This window comes from Lutra lutra, chromosome 2, assembly GCF_902655055.1.
Source record: "Lutra lutra chromosome 2, mLutLut1.2, whole genome shotgun sequence".
Classification (NCBI taxonomy): domain Eukaryota; kingdom Metazoa; phylum Chordata; class Mammalia; order Carnivora; family Mustelidae; genus Lutra; species Lutra lutra.
In genome coordinates this window covers 147,615,889-147,631,217 of record NC_062279.1, presented here as the reverse complement: position 1 = coordinate 147,631,217, position 15,329 = coordinate 147,615,889, and the positions used below count along the sequence as shown (strand labels likewise).

The window sequence follows — 15,329 nt, the reverse complement described above, 5'->3', positions numbered from 1 at the left end:
ATACCAAACTTCCTCAAACTTTTCCAAAGAATGAAGAGCTGGGCACATTTCCAAACTTATCTATGAGGCCAGAATTATTCTTATTATCAAACCAGACAAAGGCACAAAAAGAAAACCATAGACCAATATCCCTGATGAATATTGATGCAAAAATCCTAATCAAAAAAATCTTAATCAAAATACCAGCAAACTTCATTCAACAGCACATAAGAGGCTTACACACCATGAGTAAGTGAGATTTCTACTTGGAACGCAAGGACTGTTCAACATACAGAAATCAGTAAATGTAATACACCGTACATTAACAAAACCGAAGGCAAAACCCCCATGATCATCACAACAGATACAGAAAAGTTCCTTGATAAAATTTAACAGCCTTTCATAGCAAAAGAATTTCTTAAAAAGCACAACAAATGGTGGGTATTGGAAGAAACTGCCTTAGCAAATGACAAACCCACAGCTAACATCACACTCAATTTTAAGAGAGTGAAAGCTTTCCCTCTAAGATAGAAATAAGGCAAGGATGCTCACTCTGGCCACTAATGTTCAACATACTACTGGAAATCCTACACAGAGCATCATCCAAACTAGACAGGCAGAAGGATATTATCTCTGCTCTCAGATGATAAGATCTAATATCTAGAAAACTCTGAAGATTTCACAGAATCAACATGCAAAAATCCGTTGTGTTTCTATACACTAATGAAAAAATTTGAAAAGGAAATTTAAAAACAATCCCAATCACGAGAGTATCAAATAGAATAAAATACTTAGGAAAAAACTAACCAGGGAGCTAAAAGACTTGTACATTAAAAGCCACAAAATATTGCTAAAAGAAATCAATGAAGATACAAATAAATGGAAAGACATCCTGTGTTCATGAATTGGAAGACTTAATATTGTCCAAATGCCCATACTACTCAAAGCTATCTATAGATTCAATGTAATCCTTATCAAAATTCTAATGTTATTTTTTTGCAAAAATAAAAGAAAACCACCTTAAAATTTATATGAAAAATAGCCAAAGAAATCTTGAAAAAGTAAAACAAATTTGGATGCCCCACACTTGATCATTTCAAAGCACACTGCAAAGCAACAGTAATTAAGATGGTTGTAAGTATAGACAAGACAGATATATAGACCAGTGGAACAGATAGAGAGCCCAGAAATGAAGCCTTGAGTCCTATGACCAAATGATCTTTGACAAAGGTGCCCAAAGCTGCACAGTGAGGAAAAGACAGCTTCTTTAACAAATGCTGTTTGGAAAACCATGCATCCATATGCAAAAGAATAACTAACTTAGACAACATACCAACATACCAAAATTAACTCAAAGTGAATTACAGACCTAAACATAAGATCTAAAATGGTAAACCTCCTGTAAGAAATATAGAGTGAAATCATCAGGACATTGTATTTGAAAATGATTTCTTGGATATGGCACAGGCAAGGAAAACAAAAATTGACAAATGGGACCACATTAAACTTAAAAACTTCTGTGCAGCAAAGGAAGAACAACTGGGTGATAGGCAACCTATGAAAGGGGAGAAATATTTGCAGGCAAATATTTGCAGGGGTAAATATCCAGATTATATAGTAGACTCCCAACAACTCAAAACAGCAACAAACAAATAACCTGATTAAAAAATGGGTAAGGGACTTAAAAAGACATTTCTCCAGAGAAGATATGCAAATGATGCACATGAAAAGCTACTCAACATCATTAACCATCAGGGAGATTCAAATCAAAACCTTACACTCATTAGTATGCTCATTACCAAAACATAAAAACAAAACCAATCAAACAAACAGTGGCAAAAAAATAAGTCCTAGAGTGGATATGGAGAAATTAGAACCCTGTGCACTGTCTGTAGGACTATAAAATGGTTCAGCTGCTGTGAAAAACAATATGGAGTTTCCCCCAAAATAGTAAAAACATAATTGCCATTTGATCCAGCAATTCCAATTCTTGGTATGTATCCAGAAGGGTTGAAAACAGCATCTCAAAGAGATATTTGCACACCCATGTTCATTGCAGCATTATTCACAACAGTCAAGGGGCAGAAGCAATCTATGTGTCCATCAACAGATGAATGGATAAAGACAAGTGGTATATCCACAATGGAATATTATTCAGCTTTAAAAAGGAAGAAAATTCTGCCATACCGTACAGTATGGGCAAATCTTGGGGACATAAAGTGAAACATACCAGTCATAAAAACACAAATACTGCCTGAGATTCCACTTATTTGAGGTATCTAAAGTAGTCAAACTCATGGAAACAGAAAGTAGAATGCGGTTACCAAAGGTTGAGAGGGAGGAGGAAATGTGGAGTTGTTTGGTAAGTAGAAAGTTTCAGTCTTACAAGATGAAAAAGTTCTAAACATTTGTTGCACAAAAATGTGCAAATAGTTAACACCATTGCCCTGTGGACTTGAAACTGGTTAAAATGCTAAATTTTATGTCATGTGCATTTACCAATTTAAAAAAATATAAAAAAGCAACTGACAAAATGTGTATGTGTGTCTCTGTATCTAGCAATGTATATATAAAGGTAAGTATGTCATGATGAAGTAGGACTTACCCTAGGAATGACATGTTGGCTTAACATTTGAAAATCAATGTAATTTTCCACATTAACAAAGGAAACGAGAAAAACTACTTGATCATCCCAACAAATGCAGAGAAAGCATTAACAAATAATTTACCATTATTTCATAACAAAACTTCTAGCACTAGGAACAGAAGAAAGTTTACTCAGTCTGACTAAGGGGAGCTACAAAAACCTTTAGCTAACATGATACTTAATGGTGAAATATTGAATATTAAAAAGGAAAGAACTAAATGACATCTTTAACCCATTCTTCCCTGTTACCTGGGAAAAGCCCCTGGAAAAGACAGAAGATGGGTGATCTGATTCAATTTCCTTATAAACATGAAATGACAAACCTCTTGGCAAAGAAACTAATGGTACTTACTAGTAGGAGAATCTTTACCTGTGGAGTACATTTTGAAGGATGGCCAGGTTTGCTTATAGTAAACAAATCTGGAGCCTATGGATTTATGTAGCATTGTTCCCTGGAAAATGTTACATAACTAGCAAAATATAGAACAGAGATGTATTCATGACTTAAATGGCTCATTTACGTGTAAATGATGCGAACTACTCTCATCATTTACAAAGGCACCAGAGCATATCTGAGGTACAATAATGGACTTGAAAAGGTCTGTCAATGGTTCTGAACCTGTTCCTTCCTCATCTGTGTAATTTGACTGTTTTCACATCTCTGATTTGGGTGAGTCTGCTTTGATAATCTGATCCTTGTTTTAATCACAAATATGATCACCCTAAAAAGACTAGGCAAAGATGTTTGATTCATCATTGTGCTAGAGGCTAGTGCAATATAGCCAGTGCAATAAGGCTAGAAAACAACAAATAGAAGGCATAAATGTAAGAAAAGAGGAGAAAAAACTGCCTTTGTTCAAAGATGTACTTTAAAAAGCCATAAGAAATCTATAAAATAAACTATTAAAATAGTAAATTTAGCAAAATCATAGCATAAAAAGTTAATGTACCAAAAAATAATCATATCCCTGTATCTTAGAAATTATCAATTGGAAAGCCACTTTTAATTCCATTTTGAATATCATTAATGCAGTTATAAATAAACTGGATGAAACAATGTGCAGTATCTTTCAACTAAAAGCTAGAAGCATTGCCCTGAAAAGTTAAAGGAGACCTCAATAAATGGAGAGGTAACATATTCGTGAGCTGAGTGAAACCTCTATGTCATTAATATGTCACTTCTCTCCACATTTATCTAAAAATCCTAGAAAACTTTGTAGAACTTGTAGTGGTGATTAGAAAATTTATATGAAATTGCAAAGGAGGTAAGTCTAGCCAAAATAATCTTGAAAAATTAAGAGCAAAGTTTGTATGAAGATGAATAAACACATCAATGAACTGAGTCTAGAATCCAGAAATAGTCTCACACAGGTATCATCAGTTCAATTTTGGCAAAAACATCAAAGGGATTCAGTAGAGAAAGGATAGTGTTTTCCACAAATGGTGCTGGAAAATACTATATATTCATATGGAGAAAAAAAATGAATTCATTTTCACACCACATAAAACTAAAATTCAGAAATGGGTCATAGATATAAAAACTATAAAACTGCTAGAAGTAAACAAGAGTATACTTTTGACCTGGGGTAGGCAATTTGTTACAACACCAAAAAACAAACAACCATAAAGGAAAAAACTTAATACATTAGATTTCATCCAAAAAAATAATAAGTTGCATCTCATCAAGATTTAAAGTTTCTGTTCTTCAAAAGAGACTATTAGGAAAATCAGAGGCAAACCCAAGGTTGGGAGAAAGTATTATACATATATTTGAGACATATTTCATATCTAGAAAATATAAAGAACTACATATCAACTTATAGAAGACCTGGAGAAACACTTCACAAAATAAGATATAAAAATGGCCAATAAACATATGAAAAGATGCTCCACATCATGAGCCCTCAGAGAGATGAAAACAGTTGAATATGTTTGCCTCTAGATAGCCAAAATAGAGAAATGGGATGAGAAAGAAGACAGGTGACCTCTGTTTTCCATCATGAACTTTTTTGAACTGACTTCCCAAACCTAGGGGGTAGAGTACGTGTGTTAAAGCAAGAATTAAGTTTTAAAAATGAGTATGCCCTGGAAATGTTACACCTGGGGTGTCTAGGTGGCTCAGTCTGTGAAGTGTCTGATGCCATGATCTCAGGGTTCTGGGATTGAGCCCTGTGTCCAGTTCCCCACTCATGGGGTGTCTGCTTATCCCTTTGCCCCTCACCCACTCATGCCCTCACACTCTCTCTCATATAAATAAGTAAATAATGAGCATGTCCTATGAAGCCAATGTGTCCATCTGGTCCTGGTAGAAAACGGTTTATCTGAAATGTTCAAATGAAGAGCCCTTTATGAGGCAACTCCTTAGGGAGAAACAGGCATGGTGAAGAAGACAGCAGATGGTAAGGGACCCAGAAACCTTGCAATGGTTGGAACCTGTAACCTTGCTCAGGGCTCACTGGACAAGGAGAGGACACGGAGCCCAGGCAAACCTGGAACAGGGGAGGGAAGGACAGATGGAAGGACAGACCAGCTGCCAGCACTAAAAAAAGAGAGAGGTCAGGAAATAGTACCCAGAGCCCTCCTTCCTGCCCTCTTGTCTTCTACCAGCACCTCACTGACCAAACCCAATGGGAAAGCAGTGGACAGTGTGGTCTCCAGGGAACAGTATCCTAGGCCAGAGCAGTCTAGTAAGGATGGAGAATGGAGGGGCAGGACAAATGGAGAACAGCCACCAAACCCAGCAACCCCACCTTTTTGACACCTCCTTGAGAAACTTACACATTTGAGGTGAGATGTGCACAGAAAGACCTGTGCCAAGATCTTCCCTTTAGTAGTGCCTGTATCACTGAGACATTATGTTCCCTGAACAAAGAACCACATGGCCATTAAGAGGAAAGAGATAGATTATGTATTTCAGCATAACCAGGTCTGAAAAACACATACATAATACTGCACAGTAAATTTTGAAACCACATAAAACAATACCATGTGCTATTCATGGGTACACATGAGAGATAAAAAGTATGAATCCTGAGCTGCCTGTGTGCACATTATATAAGTGATGTGGAACAGGGATGGGGAGCACAAACAACAATTTGTAATAAACTACAATTCAAGAACTCTAATGTGTGCCAAGTACTGTTTCAAGCATTTTAGATGTATTGGGGTTTTATTTTAAGATTTATTTATTTATTTGGGGGGAAGGCAGAGGAGAGGGAGAGAGAAGCCCAAGCAGACCCCCTACTGAGTCCAGAGCCTGATGCAGGGCTGGAAAGCCCACCACCCTGAGATCATGACCTGAGCTGAAATCAAGAGTCGGCTGCTTACCTGACTGAGCCACCCAGGTGCCCCAGTGTATTGTGTTTTTTATTTGGTTTTGTTTTTTTTTTTAAGATTTTATTTTTAAGTAATCTCTACATCCAACACAGGGCTCGAACTCACAACCCCAAGATCAAGAGTAGCATGCTCCACTGACTGAACAAGCCAGGTGCACCTAGATGTATTGTTTCATTAAGCCTTTTCAGGATCCTGTCAGTTAGTGGCCAACACACTCTTTCATTTTTAGAAGTCAGAAAGGAAGCACAGAAAAGCAAATAACCTTCTCAAGATTCTTCATTTTCATTCATCCTCTCCTTTATCCAGAAAATATTTCCGGAGTTCCATTCTGTGCCAGGAACTGTTCTAGGCACTCTGGTAACAGTAGGGAGAAAACCATGCCTTCCTCCAGCTCTCCCTGTAGGGAGACAACAGAGACAAATTATAAAGACCACAGAGAGAAATTATAAAGTCTGGACATCAAAAATTCAAAGTCTGTTAGAGGAAATTAAGAGTCACAAAGAAATGAATAGGGCAGAGAAGACAGTAAGTGCCAGGCACGTGGCAATTCTAAATAGGACAGACATGGAGGGCTTTGCTAGAAGGCAACCTTTGAAGAGAACATGAAGAAGGTGAAGACATAAGACATGTGGATTTCTGGAGCAAGGACAATCCGGGCAGGGACACAGCTAGTGTTCAGACCTGAGGCACCCACAGGCCAGCAAGTTCATGGGACAGTCAAGAGACTAGTCCCTCCTCTCTCGCACATACGTTTGTCTACTGAGGTCCCAAGTGTCTGTAGCAGTGCCTGGCACAGAAGTAGACACTCAAAGAATATTTGATGAATGAATGAATGAACAGAGGATTAACTAGTTGAGAGCCAGAGTAACCAGAGAGAGGTCAGAGAGGCAACAGGAGCTGATCAGGTGGAATCTTGCTGCCCTTGGGAAGACCGGCTTTGACTCTGAATGGGGTGGGAGGTCCCTGGCCAGACTCAGACACTACCCAAGACTTCAGTTTAAAAGGATCGCTCAGGCTGCGGGGCTGAGAACAGACTGAAGATGAAGACCGGGGAGGGCAGCAGCAAGGAGAGCATTCAGGAGACCACCCTCACACAAGCAGGTGGCACTGCTATCCTAGGCTAAAAGGCAGCAAGGGCACAGAAAGTGGTCACCTATTTTGAAAGTGCGGAGATCCAGGAAGAGAGGTGCTCAAAGTTGGGATTCAATGCAAGGGGTCTGAGGCACCACAGCCAGCCTGGGTACTGCAGCCATGCTGTTTTCTGAGGGATAACAGAGCAGCGGGGCGGGCACAAAAGGGGGCGGGGGCAGCTTTAACTAGGGTGGGCTCTCTGTTTCCTGGTAGTTCCGCCCCGGAGGCCCACTGCTAACGTGGGGCTTTTGGGTGAATTACGAGGCACCCTTCAGAGTAAAAAGGACCCATTTGAGACAAGAACACCAGCTGCGTTTCACCCTACGGCCCGGCCCCCACTCCAGCCGCCCCAGCAGCTTCCTGGACCCCTGCAGCAACAAGTCCCCCCCAAGGTCACTTTCTGCGCCTAAGGGAGGGGCGAGCCACCAAGAAGGTGCGGGGGTGGGGGGGTTGGTTTGTGAGGCTAGTCATCCAAGAGGATGCTTGATCAAATCAGTCCAATTCAGCAGCCCTTAGGACCAGCATAAAAGGTGAAAACAAACAAACAAACCTTCTATTTCACATAGAGGATAAATATCAAAGGATACCTTAAAAAACCCTAATGGAAAAAAAAAAAAAAAAAAAAAAAAACATAGTGGAGAAGGAGTGAGCAGGCAGTCTTGATTGCCAGATTTTTTTTAAACAGAAAGTCACCCTAACTGAAACATACTAAAAATTTACAAGTAGGAACCCTAAAGGAGGCAAAGGTGGTATTACAAGTCAGTGAGAGAAGGGTGGTTCCTTTAATACAGATTGCTGCGTCCAAACCCTTGTCACACAGGGAGGAAAAAGCATATTCTTCCTTTTATCTACAGAAAAAAATAATTTGCCCAAGAATGAAATCTTTAAAGATAAGAAATATATAATAATAACTATTTAGGAAAAAATGTATAAAAATATGGGTATGCTCTTGGCATTTGTGACAGCGTGTGTCCCGGGGATTTTTTAAGAAAGACAGGACAATCAAAAAAAAGGAAAATGTAACATTTGACAATGTAAATATTTAAAATATGACAAAAAGACAATAAGCAAAGTTGGAAAGAATAGACAGTGAAAAATCTTTGAAGCTGGGCACCTGGGTGGCTCAGTGGGTTAAAGCCTCTGCCTTCGGCTCGGGTCATGATCCCAGGGTCTTGGGATCGAGCCCCGCATCGGGCTCTCTGCTCCTCAAGAAGCCTGCTTCTTCCTCTCTCTCTGCCTGCCTCTCTGACTACTTGTGATCTCTGTCTGTCTAATAAATAAAATTTAAAAAAAAAGAAGAAGAAAAAAAATCTTTGAAGCAACTGTGTCAGATAAAAGATTCTTATGTATGCTACTCCAGTAACTGACGTAAATTGGTAATATAAGGACAAATAGTCCAGTTGAAAAATAATCAAAGGATTAAAATAGCCGTTTGATAGAAGGGGAAATCCTGATGCTCACAGACAAATGAAAAGGAGCTCAACTTTACAATTATCAGGGAAATTCCAATTAAAGTAACAATGAGTTAACATGTTTTTCACCCAAGAGGTGGCAAAAAGTTCAGAAGAATGTTACAGTCAGTCTTAGTAGGGGGCGAGGGGACCCAATTGCCAATAACAATGGGCACTGAAATTACTTCAGGACTTAGGAAATAAACCTGGCAAACTCTGTTAAAATATTTATCTTTCTACTCAGCAATTTCAATTCTAGAAATCCATCCTATAGAATTAAAAGTAGAGTAGTTCATTATATTCTAAAAATCAAGTATCATGTTTTGGTTGGAGAATAAAATTTGTTCAAAATATAGATGACAATGCAATGTACATTCTGCAGCACTGGAAATACAGTTTTCCTGACTGGCTACCTATAATTTTCACATGTTTATTTGTGAATGATAAGGAAGATTTTCAGACATACTTGCAGGCACTTGTCTGCAAATAACACATCCCCAGTGGGGTGGGAGAGGGCTCTTTATTTCCAATAAATGCAAAGCCAAATTGAATATTATGATACTAGATATAATTTTCTCTTTTTATTATTTTTTTTTAAAGATTCTATTTATTTGACAGAGAGAGACACTGAGAGAGGGAACACAAGCAGGAGAAATGGGAGAGAGAGAAGCAGGCTTCCCATGAAGCAGAGAGCATGATGTGGGGCTCAATATGGGGCTCGATCCCAGGACCCTGGGATCATGACCTGAGCCGAAGGCAGACGCTTAACAACTGAACCACCCAGGTGCCCCTTCTTTTATTATTTTTAATTACTTGAGGAATCTTTTTTTTTTTAAAGATTTTATTTATTTATTTGACAGAGAGAGATCACAAGTAGACGAGAGGCAGGCAGAGAGAGAGAGAGAGAGAGAGAGGGAGGGAAGCAGGCTTCCTGCCGAGCAGAGAGCCCGATGAGGGACCCGATCCCAGGACCCTGAGATCATGACCTGAGCCGAAGGCAGCGGCTTAACCCACTGAGCCACCCAGGCGCCCTACTTGAGGAATCTTGATACTGATCCCCATCCTGCTGGGGAAAATGACATGCCAACTTAGTACGTGATTTTGAATATAGACATCTGAATTTAAGGAACCATGACAGGCACACAGAGCCACACCTAGCGACAAGCAAGACTTGAAATTTTGGTCCTTCCTTCTGAGAACTTCTTGCTGGAAGTTTAAGAGTACTCAATTAAGCCAAGTTCTCCTTTTTGCCTTGGCAACTTCAGTTGGTTGCTGCTTTGTTAGCCTGGCTGATGTCAAGGAGCCAAATTCTTGGCAATCTATGGTGGACATATGGCATAAATGAAAAATATATCTATGTCTTTTTAAACCACTGAGATTTGGGGGTTGTTTATTGCTATGATGTAACCTAGCCCATCCAAACTGATGCAATAGCTAAATTACCTGGGGCTCTCAATCTGGGCATCTCTTTCAGTCTTCTACACAGTTAACTCATCTCAGATACTATTATTATCCCCATCATTTCCCAGATGAGAAAATTTAGAGATGAACGAATAGAGGAAGAGTTAAGTGTCAATATTTGGACCTACGGATTCCAAGTCTGCTTTCAGCTCTGGCCACTCACACCAAGATAGTAGGCATTCAACTATCATAGGTGTCTATTGAGTGTCAGGTCCACTCCTTAGGTGAACAACACAGACCAATAACTTATTCTGTTGTGTAGGAGAATGAGAAGACCCAAGTAAACAAATAATAAATGATTTCAGTTTGTTATAAAAAACGTAAACACAAAGATGTGCTAAAGTATAGGGAGGGTATGGCTATGGGAGATGAAACCGTTAGAAAGACCTCTAAGGAGGAGGGTTTTGAGTTGAGAGGAGAAAGATGAGAGATGTCACAGACAGAAGGAACGCCTGCTAGGGTCCTGGGACACAGAAGCCCTGTGCATCAGCGCTGCAGAGGGAGCCAGCATGGCAGAGCACAGGAATGAGAAGGGAGGAAGGGATGCTGTTGGAGGTCAGGACTTATAGGACTGGAGGGTCCTGCAAGGACTTCAGCTGGGGAGTGGCTCCATCCCACTTGCTTTGTGGAAGGGGCACTCTGGATGCTTCAGCATGTTTGAGAATGGAAGCAGGGAGCTGGGGCGGGAGGCTATCACCGCAGCCTATAGCTATCTGCCTCAAAGGACCAGGTGTTCCCCCGCCCCCACCCTTTCTCAACACACAGCCAACCACTGACACAGCTTGGGCTGCGAGACCTGAGTTAGAGTACACACCCGAATTCCCCTACCTTGTTCCGCGGATCCCGCGCTGGGATGCCGAAGCTATGTCGGATTGCGAAGAACGTTCTAAACGCTCCTCTCCTGTTTTGCACTCCCTTTTGTATCTCCCTCAGGAACCTCTTCGGGGACGGCCCTGTCCTATTCAGGCTTTGGCTACCCCCTGGTCCAAGCAAGGGACGCTGGCGGCTCAGGCCAGCTTGGTCCTGGAAGCCGGGTCTGTTCGGGCCTGGCATATGCTAACTCTGGCGCGTCACTGATTAACAAAATAGCCGTGACTAGGACACGTGCGCTGGTGGAACTAACAGTCCAGAGGCAGGGGGGGCACACTTACTTGTCAAAGAAAATGTGAAGAATGGGAGGATATGAATCGTCAGGAGCCCCTTTGATCCCACTCTTCTGGACCCCCAGGGAGGCATTTACCTTTGGTTAAATACCAACTTTGCAAACGCCGGTCGCGAGAGCGCACGCGTCTGGGCCGGGAATCTCGCCAGCGCGGAGAGTCCAGCCCCCGCCGCTCCCGCGGTCTAGGAGAAACAAAAGCAAAGCAGCACATCTCGAAGAAACAAGTCTGGGGGAGGTCGCGCCGCTGGCTGGGGGCGCCCAGGTTGCTGTGCCAGCGGTCAGGTGAACGCAAAGCTGCCCGCGCCGGGTAGAGCTCTACAGGCGTGGAGCCCGCGGGGCCGGCCGCGCAGCGACGCCAGAGGCCACCCGAGGTACTACAGCTCTCGCGCTCCCGGAGGCGGCGCGGGGGAGGGAGGGAAGGCGGTAGCCGGCGGGGGCGGGGCGGGAAGGCGTAAAGACTGCCTCCAATGGTTCTACCCGACGCGCATGCCCGGTGCGCTGCTTCTCGCATCGCATGCCCTACTGCGCCGGCCCGCGGGGCTCCAGAGGCTGCGGAGCAGGGCTCGTGCCCCCAGAACGCAGTGCAGCCAGGTGGCACAGGGTGTCTGGAACCCAAGCCTGGTCTCAGGCGCGGCTGTCCGCCCCCTTTTGAGTTGATAAAAGCATCTCAGAGACGGGCAGTAACTTGTCCAAGGTCACACAGCCCGCACCAAAAAGTAACGGGATTGGGATTGGGACTCTGCAGTTTCCACCCAATGCGTCCCAGGAATGGGAGGAGCGCTGAATTTGAGTATCTTTGTAGTCCTTAACGACTTTGGAGAACCTGCGCAAATAGACGTTTTCCCCCTCTTTCACAGGTGAGCAAACTAAAGCTCAAAGAACTTACTAGACTTTTCTGAAATATATTAAACAAACTAACAAAGCCTAGAGTCTCATCTTTATGCACAGTCTTGAAATGCCTGAGATGTACATGTCTTTGCCCGCCTCCGCCCCCTCCCCCTGAACTCCCGCAACTAGACCAAAGATCCAGACCCTGTTGTTAGAGACCTGGCCCATTTCTGGGGCACATTGAGGGTGCAGTCCCTTCCTCTGAGCCATAAAGGTCATCACTAGCAGAATCCCAATAAATGACTCCCCAAGATCACAATCCAGCATTATCTAGAACTGCAGTCCTTCCTTCTCTCCTTCAAACATGCCCAACTCTGCCCATCTCAGGGTCTTTGCATATGCTCTTACCCTATGTGTGAAGCTCTCTTCCATCTTCCCATGCTGGATCCTACTGATGGCTTAGAGCTCATCTTCAAAGTCCCCTTCACTGAGCCTTTTTGATCATCCTTTCTCTTGCTTTGCATTCCCTTCCACACCACACTACCTAGTTTTTCCCCTTTGACCTCTAGCCCTCCCTAATATTAATTATATATTCCATTAATTGTCTGATCACCACCCCTAGCAACAGGAAGGCTCCCTGAAGAAGCCTGATTTTGTTCCTCGAGTACTCTGTCCTCAGCACCTAGCTTGCTTGTATCTGCACTAAATTAGTGCTCAGTGAATGTTTGTTGAATGAATAAGTAAATTAATGGACATCTCCCAACCCTTATACTCAATGACCGGTTTTGTTCACATGTCTTCCCTCCTCTCCTATTCATCAGACAATCAAATCCAGCAGCCTGTATTAGTTTCTTAGGGCTGCTATGACAAACAGAAATTTATTATCTCACCATTCTGGAGAGGAAGTGTAAAATGAAGGTGTCAGCCGGCCCATGCTCCTTGGGAATGCTATAGGGAGAGATTTTTTTCTTGCCTTTCCCAGTTTCTTGGCTTGTGGCAACATAACCCCACACTGGCCTTGTCTTTGCATGATGACCTTTCTCCCTGTATTTCTCTGTGTCTTCACATGGCATTTGCCTCTCTGGATTTCTTCTTTTTTAAGGACACCAATTGCATTAGATTAGGGCGCACCTAATGACCTCATTTTAATTATGTCTGGGAAGACTTTTATTTCCAGATAAGGTCACATCCACAGGTGTGAATTTGCATTTACATTCACTGAGGATTGGGGCTTTAACGTATCTTTTGCAGGGACATAATTCAACCTATAACAGAGATGATCTATGGAACACTGAAAAAGGATTCAGGCAAACTAAGCACAACAGGGAAAAAGACACAACGGCAGCTGTAAAGGTCAGCCATGTGCCCTCGTTGAAGGTCCAGAAATAACATTTCCAGGTGAAGTCTCCTTTTCTTAAAGAGGGAACAATATGTCAACTTTAAGGGTTTGAATGGGAGTGATCTCTATTCCTTCTTGGCCCTTTTCCAAGCTGTAAACACTCCCACTTCCAGACGCTCCACAAAGCATTTTAATCTGACTGAATGTGGGCTTCTGGGAAATGTGAATCTGTCAGGGACTGCACTAAGCCTTGACCTGCTTTCTCTTGTCTATGGTAGACAATTCACCTGTGAGCTAGGTCTTACTGTTCGCTGAATTTTACATTAGAAGCTGAGGTTCAGACAAGTTAGGGAGCAGGCTCACAGCTTCTCTGTGCCTGACCTGGAATTCATAACCAGCTCTATCGAACTCCAGAAAAATTGCCAGGAAAGCCAGAGGTACTCTTTCATCAGTTGTGTGACCCAAGAGGGCAGAACTGTAAGGCATGAGTGGAAGTTACAAGGAGAGGCAACAATTCAGCTACGATTTAGGAAAACTTCTCTAATGCTTGGACTTCTGATTCGCTGATACTTAGAATTAACAGTGTTTCCTGATTTAGCTGCTTCTGCCACTAAGCGATTTCTAGGGCGTTTAGATTCTCAGTGTCCTTCCCAAGCCCACCCCTCTCTGAGGGAGACGGAACTCTTTGTGCACAAATGGGTTTTTCTGAGAAAAGGTCCGCTAGAGTTTCTGAGCGGTAGGAGATATAGGACCAGGGGGCTCCCTTATGAGGAATGAAGGTCGGGTCTTGCAGCAAGAGCAGGGGCAAGAATTTGCGGCTGATGTTCAGTCTCGGGATTGGCATTCTCTTTGCCCTACTCTTGCTATTCAGCGGTGGGCATTTCTGCCTGCTGCTGACCCTGTGCCTCACACTGTCTTCCTGAACTTCACTTCTCCGTGTTGAAGAACCGCCCCCAGCTCTGCCTCTCCTCTCTGCCTCCGGCCAATGTCCACGCACCCTGACCTCCGGCCTCCAACAGGAAGGTGTTGGAAACCAGCTGTGCTCCTTCCGGAGCTTTGAAATAAACTTTCGGCTGTTATTCCTGGAGAAACCGTGCTTGCCGGTGCCGGTGCCGCTGCTCCCTGCCACAGTCCGCCGTTCCTTGGGAGCACTTGCATTTTGTAGGGAGCCGCATCTGAGTCATTGATTATTGGGACTGGTCCCCTTCTTTCCTCAGAGAGGGGTCTATTCTAGGCACACTTTCTTTCCGGAAGGTCAAAAGTGCGCGTGTGCTTGGAGTGCAGCGAGGTTCCCGGAAAATGGTATTGGAGTCCAAGTAGCAGGAAAAAAACACTAGCATTTAATGAGCTCACACCATCTCCAGACTCTCCCAACAATCATTGTCTTGCCTGGTCCTCAACAACCACCTGCGTGATAGGTAAAGCTCTGGGCTGCAGGTCGGTCTTCCCCGCCCTTTAGTAAGGGCAACTCCCAGCATCAGAGAGGTCAGGCGATTAGGGAGCTTCTTTGCCCAAGGTCCCAAAGCGAGAATGCAAACAAGTCCGGGAGACTCGGGATTCGAGCCCGACTCAAGGCCATATCATTCACTGCTGCTTTCAAAAGAGGAAGAATTTGGAGGTCGAAGAGCTGGGCTCCTTTTCTCTCTCGCCCTCCCTCAGTCGCTGCCGGACTTCAAGCTCCATGCGGGTAGGGAGCTACGGCGCCCTCGGCTTACACCCAGCACGGGCACACATTGGGCGCTCGCGAACAGTCCTACCCGGCGACACTGGAAGGAGATGGTTCCCCATTTGTCGGAGGCTCCTGAGCTTGCGGGCAACCAAGCAGATGCCACTGCATGCAGTGGGTGTGGACGAGCTGGGTCGAGCTGGGAGCCCAGCACCCGGATCTAGACGCGTCTCCGGTTCCCGCGAGCATGGTGACCCGACCCCGGCAGGCTCTGGCTTGGGACCACAGGCGCCGCTCGCGCTGCAGCCGAGTCTCCGCGTCGTACTGCG

General features: G+C 43.6%; 1 protein-coding gene across 1 annotated transcript in view; it reads left to right on the top strand.

The window, feature by feature from the left end:
- LOC125094150 (cytokine-dependent hematopoietic cell linker-like) overlaps positions 1–11,082 on the top strand; it is a 29,313-nt gene extending 18,231 nt beyond the window's left edge. Inside the window, exon 3 of the mRNA XM_047719853.1 lies at positions 10,939–11,082. Within this exon, the coding sequence (XP_047575809.1) occupies positions 10,939–11,082 (144 nt within the window). The remainder of the gene's footprint in view (positions 1–10,938) is intronic.
- Positions 11,083–15,329: the final 4,247 nt, after the last annotated feature.